We start from the raw sequence: 23718 nt of genomic DNA, 5'->3' as shown, positions 1-23718 counted from the left end.
AATGTAAACCAAAAAATAATAATAAAATTTTGTGATGGACTAGCGACCTGTCCAGGATGACCTCTCACCCGTTGACCGCTTAAGGTAGGCACAAGCACCTCTCACAACCCCAGTAGGGATGAGTGGGTTGGTTGGTCGGACGGAATAATAAAATTTTATTTTAATGCACTATATGTGTAAATCTCAAAGTGCTGCAGAATTACAATAAAAACATTAACCAATATAAAAACAATAAAAACTCATTTAACACATGGTGAAACTGCTGGTTTCTTACCCACAGACCCATAAACTAACACTTTGTTGGAACATCTTTCAACTGAATTCCAGCATTCAGTTTTCTGTGGTAGGCTCCTACTGTAGTCTAACATTCTGACTTCAAAGTTGTCAGAATGTCCCAGGTTGTCAGGATATCCACTGGTGACACTACAGATTTTCTTTGTCAGATTTTGTATTGAACATGGGCTAACCCAATATTTTGATTTGCTTCCTTTGCTGATTTGGACCTATAAAAGTTCCAGTTTGGTTCCTTCAGATGATGACACTTTCTTCCTCGATATTTTAGTAGACTTGGATTACATTCACACCAGCGTTGTTCAATCAACTTTAATCAGTTTTACAGCACAGGGCATTATGGGTAAATACAACAAGAACAAATGTTCGATTCTAGAGCTAGAGGGAGAAATGACTTGTGATCTTTTATCAATAACAAAAGAGAAATCCACTAAAATCTAATGGCACTCCATTTTTATTTACATTTCACGAAGAACGAAGTGGAAAGCTTCTGTCTTCTTCAGATGTTTTTGTGTAGTTTCCTTCGGAGGGGTAGCGGCCCCACATATCAAAACTCCAAGATGTAATTCTCACTGAAGGTGTAAAAAGTTTTGACATGATCATTAATGGTCTCATTTATAACCGTCACAAAACCTGGCATTTTAACAGAGATGTGTAGACTCACTGTTAATCGCCTGTATTTTTGCAGTGTGTATCAGTCCAACCTTATTAACAGACTTTTTAAGGCAATACAGATTGCGTTCGGGCATTATTGAAGAAAAGCTGCATGAGGTTGAGACCTGAGGGCATATTAATATGTTTTCAGAGCAGTCTGATGATGTTTGATCTGCCTGATCTCACAGCAAAACATAAAGCACCAATCACTAAATTCCACGAGTATTCTAGAAAAAGGCAGTTATTCTCGTGGATGAGTAGATGGAGAGTTTATGCCAGTGTGCTGGTAAAAAAAAAAGACATACAGCATTACTTTTTGTGGGATTTATTCGAACGTCTATTTTTGGTTTTTCCATTGCTGCAGGAGTTAGGGAGTTAGAGAATCAATCAACGTGCATTTTGGAGGGATAGGGTGTTCTCTGAACAGGGATCTAAATTTTAAAAGGCTTCTTTTTAAGTGTAGCACACAGGATGATCCCTTTCTGTGAGAAGGTGTCACTCGCTAAGTCTCTATCATTACCTGCTGACAAGCCGGTCTTAGCTTGGGTCAGATCTCAAAGTCAGTCTGTCCTAGTTTCCACTCCAAGAACAGAGAAACATAAAAAGAAGATATAGAAGGTGAACTGCAGTTTTCACAAGGAAACGAAAGGTAAAGGAAGGAGAGATTTGTCAGCAGAGCAAAGGGAGTGGGTGAAAGAAAGGCAGAGAAATAGGAACTTTAGATTCACAGGCAGAAAATGAAAAGAGGGTAAAATTCCTGTCTTCTCAAGGACAGATGAGAAAATGAACAGTTTTGTTGGGATGGAAAAGGGAAGATATGCAGATAGAAAAAAATAGAATGTTACACTTCCAGGAAGTAAAAGAGATTATGCAACAGCTTTTTCTAAAGAGTAGAAATGAGTTAGACTGGGGATGAGGAATTTTCTTAGTTAATTCAAATTAGAAATAATGAGCAACAACATGGAAACTAAAGGTTATCAGTTGACTGAGCAGATTCTGCAAATTTTTGTGTAGTTATTAAAGTCAATAAAATGTAAAAATTGTTAATGAAATGCAAAGTGATAAGAAGAAAAGACAAAAGGAGACCAGACCAAGAATTAGAGATGCAAAAAGGTTTTTGGAGTTATTTTTATTTTTTGGTAAAATCAAGATCAATTTCAACAACAGAGTAAATGTCATAAAAATATGACAGACAGGATGTGAGAGAGAAAATCTGGGGGAAAAAAAGAGAAGAAATAAACAAAAAAGTGAAAACTCTGTGGATTTAAGCCTGCAGGCGTTTCAGCAGAGCTCGTCTCTCAGGACCAACACTTCCTTTAATGAATCCTCACCGACACACACTCAAAAAGGCATATTTTATCCTCTCGGATAAAACACACACACACTTGTTGTAAAACACACACACACAGAAAACCTTTTAGAACACTAGGATAACAGAAGAAGATTCGCTCTGTGGATGAAGCTGGATGAAGGGACGGAATCAGCAGCATCACATGCTGACTTTCCTCTCACTTTTCTACAGTTTGAGGTTTCAGTCTCAGAATGAAGTCTCTGGTATTGCTGCATTTTTACACCTTTCCAAATTTAAAGCATTGGTTGTTCTGCATTGAAATACACATAGAATGGTCTCACTTTACAAAGAAGCCTCCCACCAAAAGTATAACATGTGTATTACAAATAAATACAGAAAAGTGAACTCAGGTACAGATTGGATAAGTCAATATTTATTTAATGATTGTGTTGAAAGAAAACTTAGCTGTCTTCTGCTTCAATACAGAAGTTGTCACCTGTTTGATGAAAACAGACCTGCAGGAAGAAGCAGCCTGTGATTTGTCTCAAAGCTCCCTAACTGGGACTGTAGTCACAGCCAGGCGCAGAGCGGCTCAGTCTGCAGCAGGAAAACATTTCGTTTGGTTCTGCGCTTCTCTCTTTGCTGTGGAGAATGGCTGTTTACAGAGGAGGCAGTCTACAGTAAGCTTCATTGTGTCAAAGTGGCGCATTGCAAACGTCACGGCCAAACTTTAGTGATTGGGTAAAATTCAAAACATCAACAGAGTCCATTAAGGAATTGTTTCTGAACAGCAGAAAGCCCTGACACAGCGGGCTGGTTCTTACCAGTATAGAGAACTCCAGTTCTTTAGGCACCAAGAAGACCTGACATTTACCAATCAGTGACAGAACACACAATACATTCAATTAGTTTTTGTAATAAACTTTAAAGCCCTTCAGCCCCTACAATCCAAAAATATTCCAGAAACCACATCTTACACCAGCTCTCTTTAACTCCAGTCCTTAGGGGCCACTGTCCTGTCCCTGTTTCAACACACCTGAATCACCTCCTCAGAGTCCTGCTAATTACCTGATTATTTGACTCAGGTGAGTTAGAAAGGAGACATCTACAAGCTGCAGGATGCCTCATCTTTAAGGCCTCTTTCTTATACCAACATTATCTCAAACTGCACTTCTTTGAAGCTTTCTGGGCAGATTATTGCATCAAAAATGAGGATATGGGTACATATCAATATCTCAAATGTTTTGTCTTTAAAAAAAAAACAAAAAAAAACATGAATGTTGTGCAACGTGAAGCAGAAAAGAACATGTGCCTCCAGTGGTTCAGCAGTGGGTTCCAGTCTGAGTCCTTTGCTAACTAATTTGGTAAAATGACAGACCATAGTTCAGAACTGAAGTGCTGTAAGGATAAACATGAGAACCAGCTTGACCAATCTTATCAGTTAAGAGATTTGTTTCACATCATTATGATTAGGACAGATAACTTGGTTAAAATATGTGATAAATACCAATGATCAATGAATGAGAAGTGAAACTTTGTGAGAAGTGAAGGTGATGAAAGAAGAAAAAAATTAATGGTGAAAAAGATGAGAAAAAGTGAAGTGAAGAGACTCAACTTTAAAAGGGAATAGAACTCCTTTAATCGAGCGGTTTCTCTCCTGCAGCCTCAGGCTAGCCTCCAGCACTCCCTTTCTTCCCATCTCCATCTATTCTCCTTCTCTCCCTCTGTCCTTCATTAGTGAACAATCAGTGAGGGAGCCATTTAAAATTGAAGGAGACAAAGAGTAAGGTTTATCATACAGACTGCAGGGTTTTTTTTTTTTGGTCATATCAGACTACATTTCCCTACATTTGTTTCACCCAGACTTTTTTTTCCCCCCTAATGTTTTTCAGCTACTGTCACTGAAGCTGAACTGCAGCCGACTGATCTGAACTTTCTTGAAGTGTTGGGAAAATTTACATTGCTGCTATTTGAACAGAAAAGATGAACATAAATCTGTTTTCCTTGTGTGTAGTGAAGAGACTTAGAGGAGATATCCTGATCTCAGGCCCTGACTCCACAAATGGACTCCTCCTGATGCAGAGGAGCAGATGACTGAGCTTGAAGATTTGCAAAAAGGCACAAAATGCCAAGAAACCAAATGTAACCAAATGAAAGATGTAATCAGTTAGAAACAGTTCCCGCTGTTATGTGCAGATCATCAGCTGCTGGGTTAAAACTCCCTGATGACCTACTGCAAAGTTTCTCAACAGCAAACTATTGGTGAAATCAGTAAGACCTTTACAAAAAAGTGTAGCATTTTAAAACAGATTTGTGTGACAAAGGTTGCAACTGCATTTCTAAACTTCTGAAAAGTCCAGAGGGTGTCGTTGGAGACAAAGTAAATAAGACACAGTTCATTGTACTACTTCTGACAAAGGAGTCAAAATAATAATCAAGAGTTGTCTAAGACTCAAGGAGCAATCACAGACAGATTTAGAAAACCTGGAAAGAAGAGATTTGGTTATTCCCATTAATGAACAAACATACATGTTATTAAAAAAAATGTTTTGTTGAAAAGAACAACCAAGACAGAAATCACAAGAGAGTTTCTCTAGATCTTTAACAATACTTGCATTAATTGAAAGCAAGGAGAAAATGCAATGAGTTCCAGAGTTGGTAAGTCAGAGCGTTCTCTGATCTTGTATGAATCCACTTCCTACGTTCCTTCACAGCTGTCAGGTGGATGTTTTCCAGCCCTGAAAACACCTAGAAATGATGGTTCCTCATCTCGTCTCAAATAGGAAACAAACTTATGAACTTAGTCTTTCTACATACAATAAGTGCTGCAATGTGTAAGTTTCACTTCAATTTTCATTATGTCACATTTTTCCAAAACTATGTCTAGAAATATAAGATCAAAGGGCGACAAATGAGTGAATGATCAATGTCAATGTAGCCAATAAATGCAATTTGGTCTTAGTAGAGAAGATAAAATGAGTGAAACATTTTTCCAAATATTCTGTTAGTAATTCACACACACAACAACTTTTGAGAGAAGTGGAACAATTTTGATCCACAGTGCAGAGAATGATAAAGTTTATAATGATTCTACATTCCTTTGAATTATTTGGATTGTTAAAGTGCTTGTTCATCTGGTGAAACAGTAACATGTCTGTTGGTGTGGATTCTCCTTTAAACTAGCTGAGGACCAGATGTATAGTTGAGATGTTTCATTTTGTGCGAGTTGCTGGAGATTGAAGGATGGGTTCAGAACAAAGTCGTTCTCATTGATCGTGTGTAGTCAAGCTGTTTTCTGAAGAGTCAGTTATTTTGGACCTGAGCTTGTGTTCAGATTTCACCCACAGAAACAGTCTGCTCCAGCAGTAACACCTTCCACGTCTCATGGTGTGTGTATGTGGGTGTGTGTCCTCTTCCGTTGGGCATGCTAATACAGCCAGCATCTCTCTGAGGACCTGCCATCATCTGAACAGCCACCACTGCCATGCTTGTGCACATGTGTCTGATGGTGCGCAGGCGTGCGTGTGTGTGTGTGTGTGTGTGTATTCACTGTGCTGTTATTTACTCTGTTGTACAAACAAAACAAGGTCACATTCAAGGTGACATGATCTCACCATCTCTACCTTAACATGCAAACAAGTTATTTTCCCTCTGTCTCTCTGCCTCTCCCCTCCTATGAATAGGCAAATAGAGAAGGAATAAGCAGCAGCCGTCCAACCAAAGTCAATTACTGAAGCCCTGGGGATGTCGTCTTAAACAATGCTATTAGATTCTAATAGTTTTTAATTACTGGCCTTCTTTTTATATAAATCAGCCCTCGCTTTCTCTCTCTTTCTTCTCTGTCATGGAAAGCCTATTTGTGTCCGTAATTAAATTGAGGAGCGGGATATGAATTCAGAGGCCTTTGCTTCTCGTCTCTGACTGTTTCTGTTTGAGCAGCTCCTGATTAATGCCAATACATATTGCTTGAGATAACCATTTAGTGGTTAATTTAGCCAAATTTATTACCCGCGTGCTGTCTCAGGGTGAAGCGAGGTTTGGTGTTGGGTGTGGGTTGGGGGTTGGGGGCCACCTTTGAAAGGAGACATGTGGTTGCTGCAGTGGCACAGCGATGTCTGGTGGAGAGCAGGAGTATTACTTTTATTCACTTATTCAGTGAAAAGCTCATGTTGTGTGTTTGGAAAGTTAAAGAACTGACCATAATGTGATCCAGATCAACTTACCTTAAAGAACTGAAGAGGTTTAAGTCTCTTAATGACACTAAAAAGTTCAAACCTTAGCTGTATAATAAGGTGTTTTTGTTTCTGAAAGGATGATAAAAAACAGCAGTACATAGGTTAATGTATCATGACAATATAATCACCTTTTTTTCTGTTTTTCTTTGTTCTTATCTGGGGTTGTGGGAGTGCAGTTGGTGCCACTAATAGGCATGTAAGAGGACTCAACATAGACAGGCTAGCAGTAAGTGCTAGTTCTTACTGAATCATATGTTCATGACGTCATCTTCTTGTCACTGCAACTCTCCATCTGGCGTTCAAAGTTTTTCTTCTTTAGATCTGCCTTGTGCAAGAATTTATTTAGCTTAAAGCTGCAGCGTCTAGCATTTATATAAAAAACGTTTTTTAACTATTTATTAAAACTGTTGCTATGTTGTCACAGTTTAATATGTGACAGATAATCTGAAAAAAAGCTGTTCTGCTTCCTCTTTGTGGTCATACCGTCATCTGCAGAAATATGCAGCTCAGTCAGAATCAACTAATCAGAGCAAGGAGGAGGGTCTTAGTGCTGTTCATCAATTCATGTATGTGCGGTAGCTGTGCTAATGGTGGAGAAACAGCTTATTGTGACAGGGAAACTTTTTATCTGCTGTGGCCAGGCACAACAGGCTCTGGTGAGGGGAAATGAAATATCTACAACATAACCATCAACTAGGAATGTGTTCTGTTTTTGTTTTTTTTTTTACCTGATGATAAACTTAGATACAGTTATGATGGTATCATAATAATTAAAGAAAATGTTTAAAACAAAACTGATTGCAGTTCTGTAAAATAAACCAATTTCGATAAGGCTAAAAACCACCTCATCCCAAGATTCAAACCTGCAACAATTTAGCTGAATTAACATAAAAAACAGATTAATCATTTTTCTGTGTCTTTCTGTCTCTCTCTAGTGATGAATAAAGGTCAGTGTGTGACCAAGTATTATCGGTGGATCCAGAAGAACGGTGGTTACATCTGGATCCAGTCCAGTGCCACCATTGCTATTAACGCCAAGAATTCCAGTGAGAAGAACATCATTTGGGTCAACTATGTCCTCAGGTCAGACAAGACTCACCTTTGGAAATAATGAACAATAACTGCAGTAATACCCTCTCATTTTGAATTATGAATTGTCAATAACAGTTTTCCTGTTTTTCCTGACAGTAATCCTGAGTATAAAGACACACCCATTGACATTGCCCAGTTGCCAAATCTTCCAGAGAAAGCCTCTGAGTCCTCCGAAACCTCCGACTCTGAGTCTGAGTCCAAAGAGAACTCAGGTATGTAAGTGATAGCAGGTTGGAGGAACAGTTTCATATGATAAATCTAGAGTTATAGCTGAGAGACAAAGGAAAGAAAGAAAAAGACTACGAAGTAAAATATTATTGAAATGTTAAATAAAATGTTTGGGTTGTTTTTTGTTTTTTTTTCAGTGTTTTATAGTTGGACCATAACAGAGATGTTTCTACATGTATAAAAAGTCGTGAAGAAAACAAGTCAAACTTGAAAATCCAAGCTATGCATAAGAGAAGCCCCAGATATTTTATCAGTTGGTGCCAGTGTGCGGTGTGTTCCAGGCTGAGCGGTGGTGTGTGCCAGCAGCTGCAGGGACTGGGCTCACTGGCAGCCCAGCCTGCTGCCGCAAAATGACAACATGATAAAATGTGCTCAGACAAAATACACAAAGCTCTGCAAATTTAACAACTTCTCAAAATACTTCAAAACAATTCTAAACAGTGTAGAGCAGAATGTATTTTTGAGAAAAAAACACACTTGTATTATTCCAAATATGACTTAGAAAATGGGCAAAGAATTAGAAATAAATACTAGTGATAAATGTTTATTCCTTAAGAGAGCTTTGTTACCAAGTTCAAACACCTTAGAGACAGAAGGACACACTGACCTGTGGAGCCAGTTGGCCTTATAGACACATTTTATGTAATTCTGTTGATGTGAGTTATAGTTATTATTATTAACTATTAGTTACTAGCTGAATATATAAATCACACACACACAAATACATTGTTCTTTATTTTTGCTTTTGCCTTTTTGTGCGTCTTGGTTCTAGTTGTACTTTAATCTTTGTAAAGATTAACTCGTATAAAATGATTTTTCCTCTGTGAACCAAAACCTTAATGTGTGTCCACATCTTCAGTGGACGTCCTCAACATGATGCTTTCAGATTCCATGTCCGCAGCCTGCCTCAGGACATGAGAGATATCTCCTGGAGGAGCTAAAGATTATTGAACAGAAACCTCAGCCAGACACTCTGAGGGCTTCTGTTTGGGTTGGTGAAGTCATTATTACAAAATAGATCATCAACCTTTAACCCATGGTGGATTGGTTCCAAGTACACCTGTCTAAACTGAGTGGTAACGACAGAAGTTGGTTTGGTATGTTTTAATAGAACCGACCCGTACCAAACCACTGTTGGGTCCAAAGGAACGCTCTGGTACGGTGAGAATGGAACTACACACAACATGAGCCATTGATTGTCACTGCTTGCTTCAAGCACAAGACATACCAGTGTTTGCTCTGGCATAGTGCTACTTTAGGCTCCTAGGTTTGACCTCACTTGCCTAGTGAGAATCCAACTGTTGGTGGAAATGCTCTGCTGAATATGGCGGATCATAAAATAGCACACTGAACCACACTGACACAGTGAAAAAGTTTAAAACAAAACTGATTGCAGTTCTGTAAAAAACGATATGTGCTTGCACGTATCGTGGGTTTCGATACGGCTAAAACCCACCTAATCCCGAGATTCAAATCTGCAACAATTTAGCTGAGTGAAAGTATAAAAAAAACAGATAAATCATTTTCTTGTGCATTTCCGTCTCTCTTCCACATAACACCACTTTGTCTTTTCAGCATTAAGTTTCCCAGGAGCACCCCATAATCCCAAAATGGTTCTACTTCCAGGTCATTTGAACAGCTGTTCAGTAAATAAACACAGGTGACCGTGAGAGAGCTCTTTGTGTGGTCAGTTACTTCAGAACCTTTCAGTTGCTCTGAGACTGACCCGTCCTATTGGACCCAGTTTGTCATGGGAGACCCTACCTGCTCCTGACATGGAGCCCATAATAATTAGTCAGAGTTCTAGCTAACACTATATTTGTTGAGTTGGAAATCTACACAAACCAGCAAAGGCGATAAAAAAATTTTTTATGAAAGCCTTAGAATCAATAGTAATTGAAGCATCTTTAAGGTAATTCAAATTACTTGAGCAGAAACATACAATCTGCTGACACCATTACCTTCCTATGAGCTATTGTTCACAACTTCAAAAACACATCCTAAACATTATTGTTGCATCATATCTTTGTTACAGCCAACACTAAGTGACTTAGAGCTTACACATTGTAAGTGAATTTAAACCAAGACAGCCCCTCCACTTCGAGCATAATACTATCAAATCCTAAGCCTGTGTTGGCACAGTGGAACTCAGGGCCAGCTGGTATTTTTGCTAGAGGATAGAGATTCTGGCAGGCTGCTGGCTGTAAACTGATGCCAGCTGCAGCAGGAGGGAGCCAGCTTCAGCAAATGTCCAACAGGCCCAAGGTGCTCTGATTCAACATGTTCAAAAATGAAACAGATGCCCTTTGACCTTTCTGCAGTTAGATGGCAACTAACATGAGAAGATGCGTCTGTTTTCTTTACAGCTGTTACAGATAAACCGACACCAAAGACTAATTGAAGCCACACAAAGAACATCTCCCTGCTTTAGTTTGAAATCCTCTCTTTTAGTTTCCGTCATGCATTTAGCTTTTATCTCCTGTGTTTGCAAATGCTTACTAAAATGTTGCAATACCTTGGAAGTCAGACTGAAACAATAGATCTAAAGATTTACCACCACTGTGCATCTCTGTGACTCCACCGCCTCTCTGTTAAGGCAGCTGTCTTTAGTCCGCACCTGAGCTTATAGGCAGCATGTCAGTCGTGTTGTATTCCAAACGAGTTGTCAGTAAAGCAAAAAAAATCTCTGGATGTTCAATAAATAGATACATTGATTAAGGAAATGGTAAATGAATTATACAGAGATGTTTTTCCACTTAATCTGTTTTGCTTTCATCCAAACTGATTCATTAGGCGCTGAAAACACAGCCAACTGGGCAGTCCTTTGTTTGTGCTGGTATAATATGTGTATTGTTTGTGTGTAATTGGCTGGACAAAACCAACATGACTAAACAAAAACAGATGGTGAACATAGCAAATACAGAAAATAAATTAAATTCAGAACAAATCATCTCAAGACACTTTACAAAAAAGGTCAATTCAATTATTATTATTATTATTATTATTATTATTATTATTATTATTATTATTATTATTGACCTTTATGTCAACAGTAAAATCCCATTGAGATTAAAAATCTCTTTTACAAGAGAATCCTGACCAAGACTGAGTTTACAGAACATTCACGGCAAAACACAAACACACACATGCCAATCACACACACACATTACAATTCATCCTAGTTATCAAACAGTGCTTTAAGCTCAGTTCATTACCCAAATTAGTTCAAAAGTTTTTATCAAATCCGTGTTAGATAACTTGTCTAATATTTTTATTTCAACCATCCTATTTTTTTTTTAACAGACAATGAAAATACCAAGTCTGAGGGAAAGCCAGGCCACCAAGCAGAACACAGAGAGGATCCAGAAGCAGACAGCAAACGTCAGCAGCAACCAGGCCAATCACATTGCTCATCCGAGGAAATGAAGAACCATGACGACGGAGACAGTTCAAGTAACCCTGAAAGTCAGGACAGTGATGACAGCCTGGAGCCTTCAGATGGGGAGCAGGAACAGGAGCAGGAGGTGGTCCGAGGAGAGGGGGGAGGACTGGAAGGCAGGTTGGGGAGATTAGCTGGACTGGGAGCGCTGGAGGGACTCAATACCATCAGTGGACTGGGTAGTTTGGGAGGGCTCCATATTAAGGTAGAGCACTATGGAGAAGGAGAGGAAGAACTCCACAACTCACACATCTCTTCATCAGAGGATGACGAAGAAGAGGAAGAAGAGGACATTGATGAGGTAGATGATGGAGTACAAAAATGTGACGATGCCAGTGCTGGCAGCAAGCTCCAAAAAAGGCGGAAAAGGAGAAAAGTTCAAAAATGGGATGGAACACGAAGCAGAAGGCTTCGTCTTTCCACATCTCCCCCCAGCCCAGCAGCAATAGGCGACTCTACACCACAGGCCAATCCCTCAGGGGCCACCTCCATCACTTCCACACCGCTTCTAACTTCGTCCGACTCCCCAAACAGCACAGGAACCACATCCTCTGTTCTTAAAATCAAGACAGAGATGGCAGAGCCTATAAACTTTGACAATGACAGCAGCATCTGGAACTACCCACCCAACAGAGAGATTTCCAGAAATGAGTCTCCATATAGCATGACCTCCAAGCCTCCTGCTGCAGGGAGTCAGGAGACATTCCCTTCCCCACAGGGTGGCTCTCTACAGGTAGCCATCCCTGACTCGGTCCTCACCCCTCCTGGACCCGAAGGGGCAGCAGGTGGGGTGAGAAAGCCTCCATACAACGGAAACTCCGCCTCGTCCTCTTCTTCCACTGCTACGAGTTTAGCTCCTCCTTCCAACACTTCCTCTGCTGACCCCCTTTCCCCTCCGCTCTCTGCATCCCCCCGGGACAAGCAACAAGGTACTCCTACAACATCCTCAAACTCTTCCTCATCCTCCTCTTCAAATTCAAGCTCTTCTTCACTGCTGTATTCTGGGGATCTTGAAGCACTTCAGCGCTTGCAGGCTGGTAATGTGGTCCTTCCGCTGGTTCACCGCGTCACGGGAACTCTGTCTTCTACCAGCACCACGACGCCTCGTGTCTACACCACCGGCACCATAAGATACGCGCCAGCAGACGTCACTTTGGCCATGGCACAAGGGAACCTCCTTCCCAATGCTGCCATGAACTTTGTGGAGAGCTCAGGGTTTGGTCTGGACCCTAAGACGCCTATGGAGATGCTCTATCATCATGTTCACAGGCTAAACATGTCCGCTGCAGCAGCTGCAGGCCCTTTTGTTGGATCCCCAGCACCCACAGTTGGCAATGGCAGCTTGGGAGGCCAGATGTCAGCGACAGCCAACGTTTTCACCACAGCGGAGGGACTTTTCTCAACGCTACCGTTCCCCGTGTACAGCAATGGGATCCACACTACGCAGACAACTTTGGAAAGAAAGGAGGATTAATAAAATACATCCAAGACCGCATTACTGTGCTTAAAGAATCAACAACTGTTTCTAACTCAAAGACTACTCAGTAGTAAAAAATAGTAAGAAAGAATTTATCAGCGTGGAGCAGCACTGTGTTTCCAAGATGGAACAAAAGACAGGAACTGTCAAACGTACTCTAGCACTTTGAGCAATTGAGCTTGTGGAAGACATGGGTGGCCCTCACACACACACAACCCTTTTCTATTGATTTTCTCTATCACCAATCTCTTTGCTTCCATTTATTGTAATCAACAACTTTTTTTTCTTACAACAGATGAACAAAAAAAAAGCAACGATTCTTTACTGTAAAGAATTCCTTTTTGCCTACAGAGAATTCATGTTGCCTAAGGATTCCACTGGAGCCTGAAGGGGATCATTTTATGATATCACTTGTTTTGGTTGCATCTTTATGAAGATGTTGATTGTGCATACTTTCAGGAGGTTGGTGCAGGTATTTGTGACACACTGAAAATGCTGTGCCTCTCCTTATTATGTATCTTGATGTGATCAAGGCTAAAGAAAAAGAGTTTTTAACCTGAGAGGAGAGGGCAGCTGTCTCAGAGATAATCTTTTCACTAAAGGTTTTTGCGAATGTTTCTTGGTTGAGGGGACAGTAATCGATGCTTTTTCCTCTTCTATTTCTTCCTTTTTATGAAATATTCTAGCTCAGATGTAACTTTGGAATCAAACATTATACAGAAAAACAACAAAAAAAAAAGCAATTTCAGCCGGGTAAAGACCTGTGAACTATCGAATGTTACTACAAGTTTCCTCATTTATCTGAGGAGTTTACCTACAGGTCTCACACCAAACATAACCTCCACTTCATCTACTCCCATCTCAGTCTGTCGAGCTTTTGTACCTTCACTCTGCTTATTTGACCCTTAACTTTCTGTCCACATTTTTTCTGGTAATTCTACAGATTTGTGGTGCTAACAGACGTCCAGTTACCCAGATTCAGCTGGCTGATGTGGGTACTGTAAATTCGGCCCTCCTGTCCTTCCTCCAGCTTGATTAATGTTTTTTTTATTACTAACCTTCAGGAATCTCAGAATACACACGACAATGTGGAGCTGATCACTAGATGTTTAGGCTCTCTTCTGTTCTTTTTTATTTCTGTATATTTGATAAGTGAGTCACTTTTAACTCTCAGTTAGACGGAGGCTAAATACTTAACATTGCTAACTTAAAAAAATGAATGTTGACAACCTTGACAGGATCTTGTTTTCCTGTTCCTTTAGTTTGTTTTTTGCTGTTCTCCTTTTCTTCCTGAACCAGAATCACCTCCACAACATTTTCCTCAACAATCCACTCTCTTCCATCCCATCGCCAGAACCTGTGATTAAAAACTACATATCAACAAGGAGATTGTAATAAAGACATGCATTTTCAATCAATCTGTCAAACAATCAATGTACAACAGGAGTAAAGTGGGATTTCCTTTATTTAGATGAATAAAAAAAGAGAAAATCCCTCTTCTTTAAAAAAAAGAAAAAGAAAAAGCTTTGTTTTTGCTCTGGTTGTGTCCTTCTTCCCCCCTGCCTCCTTTGCCAAAAAAAAAAGAAAGAAATGCTAAGTTCACACATTTGGTGTTTTAAAAGCACTGTGATCCTTGCTCATTTGTAATTTTTTGGTAAAAACAGAAAAAAACATACTAAGTAATAACTCAAACTGTAATAAGCTATCACAGTGTCAATCTTTTGAAAGTTGACAGCCCTGTCTTTACCATCCCGTCATCTTATTACCCCGTGTGATTAAGCCGTAAAACCGTGTTACCGATGTGTTTAGTGTCACTGGCTGTCAAAACGTCTTTCATGGCAACTTCTCTGTGTGTGTGTTGACTATATGCAGTATATACTGAGCTACTGTAGCTGTTTTTGTCCTTTGTCTTCTCTGTGCTCTATCTCTAGTGTGGCGAAGGAGAGGAAGTGGCGTCAGAGGGAAAAAACTGTCAGCTGGATGAATTCTAATCTAAACTCTGCCTCTCTGCTTCCTCCTCCTTCTCCTCTGTTTCCCTCTATCTGCAGTCTTAGTGAAACCAGTGGAGGTTGTGGAATTTCGTGTTTGGTGGCCTTTGCAAAAAAAAAACACAAAAAAAAACACAGGAGTAAAAATTGGTAGAGTCCACCATTTACTTTTTGCTGCTTCCTTTTTGTCTTTGTAAAATTGCATTTTTATTTTCTAACCCTTCTCTCTTTCACTCGACTGTTGCTTTTTGCTGTTGTGTAGTCTTATTCAAACCTCTTTATCTTGTTGTCTTTTCTCTCAGAGATGAAAAGAATATTTAACTAGCTCAAAGGTTTATGGAGCCATGTATTTGCCTCTAAGGAATTCTGGGACAGGTTTCCTGCTCATGCACCCAAAAGAACATAATAAGAAATATTTATAGTATTTAAATTGTGTAGGAATAATATAATTTACATAATTTAATATAAAGTTTGATGAGGAAAAATCTGAGGAAGGACTTTAAATATACTCTGAGGTGAAGGTTAAAAACTACCACAGCCTGGACTGTGAAACATTTTCCCAGACTTCCTGGAGGTGTTTTCTGTGCTTTGGGTGTATTTCAATGGTCCGCACCAAAACGTCTTGAACTCCCAGTCAAATTTGTCTTTGGGGATTAAACTGACTTAGATAAGGGTTTCGAGGGATGTGAAAACATTCACAATTGTCTTTCAAGACACAATAATAAAAAATAAACAAAAAAAAAAAAAAAATCAATTTTAACAATTTCTATAAATATTAAAAGCAGGAAAAAATTTTCTCACTATAAATCTATTTTTCTAGGTGTTTTGGAAAACTGAACTGCATGTTTAGTAATTTTGTCCATTTACTGTGAACAATCCAATTTTTGATTTTTATTATTATTTTAGTCCAATAGCTGTAATTTTACTTCGTGTTTGATTGTTTTTTTGTTTGTTTTTTTTATGTCTGGAATATCCATTATGTGGATAAAATGGAGGCCTTTTGAAAGATAAAGGTTTGCTGAAGTTCAGCAGACCAAGTCTCTGATCCAGCCATCACATCTGGACAAAACAAACTGTCACGTCTTGTGTTTATCAGTGTTAAGATTCGTCTTTTCAGGAGCAATTTCTTTCCACGCTCTGAATTTTAACATTTTCTATGTATGGATTCAAAGGCAATGGAATAGTGCGAGCATATAGAAAATACTTTAGCGAGTGTTCAATGGGAGGCATATCACAAATGAAACCAAGAAATACACCCAAATGTAACTAAAACTAAACAGCTGCTTCAAGCTGTTTTAATGTTTTTCTGTGTTTTTTGTCGAAAAATGAAAACGTTGCTGGTGATTTTAAACCCTAAAAAACCTTAATCACAGCTGCTGTCAAATACATAGTGTTTAAAATTTTCAAATATTGAAAAGTCATCTCATTCACCTGTGAAGAAACTGTGTCTGTGTTTTTAACTATTTCTTGTACAATTAAACAGATTCTTTTATGAGGAACCTGGTGCCAAGTAGCTGAAATACGGGAAAGCGGGAATCTCTTATTATCAGTGTTAACAGTGTTATAAAATTCTAAATACAAACAAATTAAAATATTAAAAAAGAGAAAACTATGCTACCATGGTTTGTATTTTTTTGTGTATATTTTTATTTCCCTTGTAAAGGAGTCCAAACCTCATGACAAACTGATGCTAACTGTGAGTGCCTGGCTTATTTTTATCTTACTTTGAAATTACATTTTCATTTATCATAAATAACGCTGCAAATCAAAAAATGTACATATTTCATTTTTTATAGCTATGTTCCTTTTTAAGTTTACTAGGTTCTCATCTGTTCAGAAGAACGTCACATACATGGTTGTCTTTCTGTAACCCAGTTTTGACCATCTTGCAGGTGCCATATTCATAATAAAAGGTTCTATTAAATTGGTTACCAGATTGCATCATTTCTTCTGTTCCACATTTAGCCATCTCACTCCTCACCAGACTATTAACGCTTTAACTCACTGGGATGCAGGTTTGTTTTCTCTCCTTTCTCCTTCATGTCTTCCGATTGATGTTTGTGATCAGCAAGGCAAGTGGAATTTTGTCCTTAAGGTAATGTGGGGAGCTGTTTTACACTGGGTTCACATTTACAACCTTACATCTTCAAACAGCACCTCAAATTCTCTTATATGGGTTTCACAGCCAGCAGCCAGTAACTAGGAAATACAGAGATACTTCCTAGTACCTGTAGGAGGTAACTAGAGGTACTAAGTAATGGATTATACCATCCAATTAAACCTGTACCTCTTACTCTGGATGTGGCTTCGCTCCGCTGTGAAGCCCAGAAGTTGCAATAAGCAAGTGTGAGAAATGAGAGTTCATACGATAAAAACTTTTTCAGTTCATTGCTTCTTCTGCGTTGACCAATACTTGTACTGCGACTCGGAGCAAGAGAACTTGACTAAATAGGTTTCAAATTTAAATCCACATTTTGTGTGTTTGCATGGTCATAAATGCATGCTGACATCATTTATGTATAAATATATTCATATATCCACTAACATGACAATGTAAATATAGTCTGTCTTGGTTAATCTTTTTGAAAATGCAGACATTGTGCTTGTGGATTTTCCTGTTGGACTCATGTGATCTTTGAAGATTGATTCCAAAAATAGAACTATTTCTAATTTTGACGGATGGCAATCCAGAGGTGCTTCACCTTCTGCCTTTTGCTCTGGTTGACTGTGACTTTACAGAAATGATTGACTTGTGTGACTTTTACAGCCTGTAAATCTTTTAATTCACAGATGGAGCTTTTGTTTGTTCTGGTCAAGGTTTGCATAGATGCTGGAAAATAGTTTACTAAACTGATAAAAGGCATGGAGAAAAAACACCCAGAATCTCTCATCAGTGTTCTTTAGGATTTAAATAGTGCAAACCACTCCAATGAACTCCTATACTACAGACAGCGTCACATGTCCCAGCAGGAGTAAAAACCGGCTTTCAAAGACGCATATCTGGCTGTCTGCAGGGTCGTTTTGTGACTTTCTGATCATCACTGCCTTTATCTCATTCCAACCTATTGGCAGAAATTCACATATCCCTGTGTTTTAGACCATAGGGGAGTGAATGGAATAGTCAAAGCAAGAGCTAGGTCTATGCGGAGTGTTTTTGAAGCTTCCGCCACTAACCTGAATGAGCTTTGCAGAACCTGTGACTTCTTACAACTATTTTTGTGAGAACATGTGTGACAAAGACCTTTTGTGTTCACAACAACATTAAACTATGCACAACTTCATATCTGAGGATGTTACGCAGTTCCAATGCAGTCCCCAAGAACTGACCGAGAAGCTACAGCGAGAAGCTTGAAGCGTTTGGAATGGTCTGAAAGACATCGCTAATTAAAGGGGGCACCCCCACCCCCTTTGATCCCTGAGCAGAATCTAATTTGCTAGATAACCTTAACATGTTCTACTGCAGGTTTGGAAAGCACCTGTTTACATCTGCCATTAACTTGTCCACATCTCCATCTGACATGGAAGGTCCTCAAACCTCCTGCTGAGGAGGATGTAAAAAGCCTCTGCTGTTAGCACGTTCAGTTTAACATGTTAAAACAAATCCTGGTTGGGTTAAACATGAACAAACAAAAGCACAGCCTTATCTTAGGCTTCTGAAACAGCCCAGACAAGATATATAAGATAAGTCAGTCATCAAACATTTAGTTTTTGCTAAACCTTGTGGGTTAACATTGTGATTGAACTTTGAGTAGCTTTCTAAAATGTTACTAAATGTAAGGACGGTGACCTCTTATGACCTTTTTGCATAAAATCTACCTTCATTCTAATTTCAAAATGGCTAACGTGAAACATAAACTGAGCTAACCAAAAAGCGACAAAATCATTAATGTGTCTGTTTCTTCCATCTTGCGTCTAGTTAGTACTTCTCCAGTCTCGGCTGTCTTCATATCCTTTTTGCTTAAAACGCCTCCCGTTTCTTCCATCTCGTCCTCCATGCATTAATAAGTGGAGAGAGGTTAGTCATTGGACCCTCAGAGGGCCAACCAGCTAACTTTAAATATTTCACTCTATTTTAAATGAGCGCACATGAATCATAGATCACAGCTAGTGCTGTGTGCGTGCCCATGTGTGTGTGTTGTGGTGCTCCAACCTGAAACTCCTTTTAATAACCTCTGGCTGTCCATCTCAGTGAGAAGGCCTGATGTTGAATTTAGATCCAACTGCGTCAGACGTTCACCGCAGGCGTAACGAGCAGCCTTTCATCACAGGCCGTGATGGACAGATGATGAAACAAAGCGTTAGAGATGAAAACATGGCCTGTTTTTCATCTCCACTTTCACATGGGCTCCTACTAATTCCCAACATGCAGAAGAAGTAAAAACATCATAAAAAACTGTATAAGTATTTTGAAGACAGACCAGGGCGTTACATTTTGAAGATGAAAGCTGATCTCTAATGGTGCTGCTGGGTGTCACTGGGGCTGAAAGTTCATGTGTGACAGCCAGGTACTGGAATTGTAAGTTTCATGCATGGATTTCTGTGTAAAGCATTTATATGTATTTGTTCAATTTATTTAATTATATTGTGTTGTGCATCAACAGTTAGCATAGCTAAATGTTTGATTTTAACATTAAAATCTACTGACCAGTGCAAACTTGTGATTGGTGAGAAGGCTAACCTTTTACTAGGTAAGAATGTTTATGTTTACATATTTTAAATAAATCAATTTTTTACTGTCAGAGTCTGAATTTAAAGTAGAGTTCATCTGAATGGGCAACACAGGCCACGATGCACACTAACCCACCATGTTTATCTCATTTTAAACTGCCACACGCTCCCTTTGTATTGCTTCTGTCCATCAACATGCTTTGTTCTTATTTTAAATATGTTGTTTTCATGATGCTGTACATGGTACCTGCATGGAGCACTAGCCATCGCCCTGAACTTTGTTACCGCTCGCTTCCCCCTGCTGATCTGACTGGTGGCTCGTTGCTCAGTGCAGACATGGGACTTGTTGGAGAATCTCAGCTCAGTTGGTGGTGCTTCCCAGCAGAATAGCCAGTGTTCAATTCAGATTTTGCTACTAAGCTCCAGATCACTCACAAATACAACTTTATCCCTAATGTCTCTTTCCAAATTCACTTCCTGGATTTGATGATGTTGAGAGAAACGTGGATTGACAGCAGCGTGTTCTCAGAGCTCCTTCATTCTGGCTGTTCGTTCTTCAGCTCCCCACATTCTAACAGATATGGTGCTGGGATTGCAACAGTCTACAGAAATGATTGTTAATGCAGCATTTACAGTGACTTTGTCTTCTTTTTGACGGATGTTCTTTTGTGGATGTTTGTTGCTGAGCTCATACATCCTGTTGTGTGTGAGATTGTTTACTACCCACCAAAGTACAATATGGATTTTATTCAAGACTTTTGAGTTGAGTGCAGATCTGATAATCTTGTAAACTGTGATGGTTTTTAAATATGTGTTGCTCTGCTAAGTCGTTGGTTTCTGAGTTTCTAAGGTTTAAGTTTCTTATAATCAGTCTGTTTGTGGATCGACCCATCTACTCAGATAGACTCTGGACCTTGTTGTTTCCTGCTGTGACATTTCTCAGACTGCTACCTTTAGATCATTTTCCCAGCTTGATTGAATTTACAGCTCTCAGCAGTAATGAACCACTGTTAGCAGGTCGCTTCCTCACCTCTGCTCAGCAGTTTATTGCTGCTATAAGGATTTGCAGTTTTCTCCTGTAATCAGTCTAGATTAGATGCTCCTTTTGTCCTACTGACTTAACATCATCTGTGTTCAAAACTGGTTGTGAGATTCTGGACTTTGTTGCTCCTATTAAATATAAGAAGTCCAAACCCAAGGTTGAACCATGGCTACACAACACTATCACATTTGAAATCATGCTACAATGCAGCAAGGCTGAAAGACAGTTAAGATTTAACACAGTTAGCTCTGTTTTAAAGTTATCCACATGTGCTGTCACTAATGTCTCTGCTCTCTGTGCTGGTTCTGCTCTACAGTTTGATCATGCAGTGTTTTTCTCCTATTTGACCAAAATTGTACAACACATGAGAAGTACCATTATCCCATCACAAGATGGGATATGTTGGGATGTGACATGTTCTGGATCCATAGCTGGCTCACCAAGTATCACTACATGGAGCTGAGCATTATAGGAGCCAACATCAGGTCTATGTCCCACCATACCAAAGCTCCTGTCCAGCTATCATCATGTTCCTCTTGCAAATATATTTGTCTCCTCTCTGCCTGGTTTTGCATGCCTAATTCACATACATACAGTATATTAATGTGATGCCCATCAGAATCCAGGGCCACCAGGGTCTGGAGGAAATACAGACATGTTGGAAAGACACTCACTGATGACAGCGCTGATGAAGTTCCTGTTATTATTCACAAGCACCAAGTACAGCCAACATGGCCCTGAACATATCTGAATCTTGCTGGTGTTTCTCTCAACAGGTTGTTTTGGGGACTGCTGCTGCCTTTCTAGGACATTTGCAATAGTTGGAATATTGATGGTGTGTATTTTATTGAAAACATCTTGATTTCTGTGACATAGATGTTTCCCGACTGTACGAAATTCACCAAAGTGAATCAACACAGTGAAGATGTAGAAGAAAAAATATCAGGTTTCAAATGAACACCTGGTGCAATCAGACATCAAGCATTCTATCATGTATTTACCTCCATTCTCTCTTATCCTCAACCCCTTGAGGAGTTTTTTTTTTTTCCAAAAGTAGGTTTATGAGAGGCATCTTTCTGCCGACCATGGATAATGTGTGAAGTGAAATTACAGCAGATCAATGTCAAATATAGATCAATTATACCAAATGATATTTTTCCAAGATGTTTTGCTTGGAGATCTTTGTGATGAGAATGACAACTTGTGGCCAAATATACAAGACAATGGACTGTCAACTTAAAGTTCTTAATGGAAACTACTTTGAATGTTTTAGGTATGGCATGAGTGTTTATTATATTAAGTATTTTATGTAGTACCTAAAAAAAATCTCATTTAGAAAATTAAAAAATCTGTACCATCAGTCATGCTCACACCATCACATAATCATCATCCACTGATGGAAGTGGATCTTTTAATGGAATCCTGAGAACTTCCTGGTGTAGAAGTATTATATTGATCCTCAGGTTCAATAATAATAACTCAAATCTGTAACTTTGAGTGGCAGCATAAGATTATAATTAGATTACATAAATGTAACCAACAGATTTTTATCTAAAATTTAACTTCACAGTCTTAGTTTGTAGTAGTGATGCTTTTGTATTTAGTTGCACCACCCAATGATACTGTCCTGAATAATTGATCCTCAGCTTATGTTTTTTATTAAGTCAGTTTTAAAGGCCGTAAGGGTTTTAAAACATTTGCATTTCAAGCTGTAGTTGTATGTTTTACATAGAGAAGTATGAAACACATTTATTCCGATTCAGTTTGTAATGTTCAAGTTCTTGATAATAACTGTAAGGTATTATCATAGAGCTGATGGAGACTGCATAAAAGTGGAGATACAGTGACATCCAGAGGCTAAATAGTGTCACAACAGCCAATAAAGCGACTTTCTTCATTGTGAATGTTCACTTTTATGTTAATTAAATTCTATGCTAAGATTCAATATTTTCTCAGTTTGCAAAGTATAACAATATGTAAATGTTTCTCCAAATACACCAGCAATATTGTTGCTATTAAAAATGTAAAAATAAACATTTAAAATAAGATGTGTCTTTTTCACAAAACATTTTTAATGGATACCTTTATGATCTCTTGCTGAAAAATACATTATCTTGAGACGAAAATTTGCTTCAGAAAAATTACTACTTCAGAAAAACAGAAAAGGTTCATATCATGGTGTCCTAGATGTGAAGCTGTTGTGTCAGAAGACACTTCACAAGAACTCCTGGAAGAAGGAAAGTAATTAATTAGAAGAAATGTCCGAATGACTCAATTATTTTTTATTCAAATAAGTAAAACGTAAGCTTGTGGAAAACCATGATTCAGTTTATTGAAGCTATTGATGCTTTTTTGAAAACTCGGTCAGTAAAATTACAACAGAACTGGTTTAATGGAACAACAGGAGCAGCAACAGAGCATTGTTTAGAAGGACAAACACTGGAAGATTTTTATCTTATTCAGATTATTTCCACCTACAGTTATTACAACTTTAGGTTGCCATATTGTTACTGCTGCAAATGTATTATGACTGGCAGTTACAATCAGTCTGGAATACTTCCAGTTTAACCAGTCTAATGGTAAAATAGTAGTAAGACTTTGAATCACTAAAGCGTGGATGTAAAAAGTCAACACGCCCAGATTACAATGTCTGGTTTTTGTGTCATTAAGAAAGGACAATGTGATAAATCATTTAGAAATCTTCGTCCTTTACCCTAGCCAATTCAACTGAAAAATGTCATGTATTATCCATATGTCTGAACTGTGCCAAGTTGAAACATTCACATTTCATACAATTTCCCAGCACTGGTCTGATGGAACTAAACCAAAACTTTCACTATATTTTCAACACGTACGTCTGGCACAACAACACAGAACACACAGCAATCCATTCAATGAAATGCATACATGCTAATAGATGGAATCACTCTGGCATCACTCTGGGATTACTTTTCTTCTGATAGAACAAGAAGTGGATGGAACCATGAATAGTTCTGAATATTACTTTTTTTTTTTTCTTTCTGCTAGAAAGCTCAAAATAAAGACACATTTTATGTTTCAGCATTGCTGAGTCAAAGCATACACCCATATCAATATAAGAATGCTTGAACTTCATTATACGTTCAGACTGGAACTTGATAACATGAGCAATTTGATGGAGGATGAAGTTTTCTTCCTCTCTTCCATGGCAGCTTCACACAGATTCTGTCAAAGCATCAGTAGAATCATTAAAGGTTTCCCCCTGGTGGAGCCCAGGAAACACAACACTTCAGATTCAGGAGCTGCTCACCTAGGGAAGTTTCTTTTTTTTTTA

General features: G+C 38.8%; 1 protein-coding gene across 3 annotated transcripts in view; it reads left to right on the top strand.

Moving 5' to 3' along the window:
- The window catches only part of npas3 (neuronal PAS domain protein 3), a 292717-nt gene extending 276091 nt beyond the window's left edge, over positions 1-16626 (top strand). For all 3 annotated transcript variants that reach the window (XM_032548286.1, XM_032548288.1, XM_032548287.1), the window contains 3 exons: positions 7407-7554; positions 7660-7775; positions 11095-16626. In XM_032548286.1, coding sequence (XP_032404177.1) covers positions 7407-7554; positions 7660-7775; positions 11095-12704 — 1874 coding nt within the window. In that variant the 3' untranslated portion in view covers positions 12705-16626. The remainder of the gene's footprint in view (positions 1-7406; positions 7555-7659; positions 7776-11094) is intronic.
- Positions 16627-23718: the final 7092 nt, after the last annotated feature.

The sequence above is a fragment of the Xiphophorus hellerii genome, chromosome 19 (genome assembly GCF_003331165.1).
Source record: "Xiphophorus hellerii strain 12219 chromosome 19, Xiphophorus_hellerii-4.1, whole genome shotgun sequence".
NCBI classification, from domain to species: Eukaryota; Metazoa; Chordata; class Actinopteri; order Cyprinodontiformes; family Poeciliidae; genus Xiphophorus; species Xiphophorus hellerii.
This window is presented reverse-complemented; position numbering and strand designations above follow the sequence as displayed.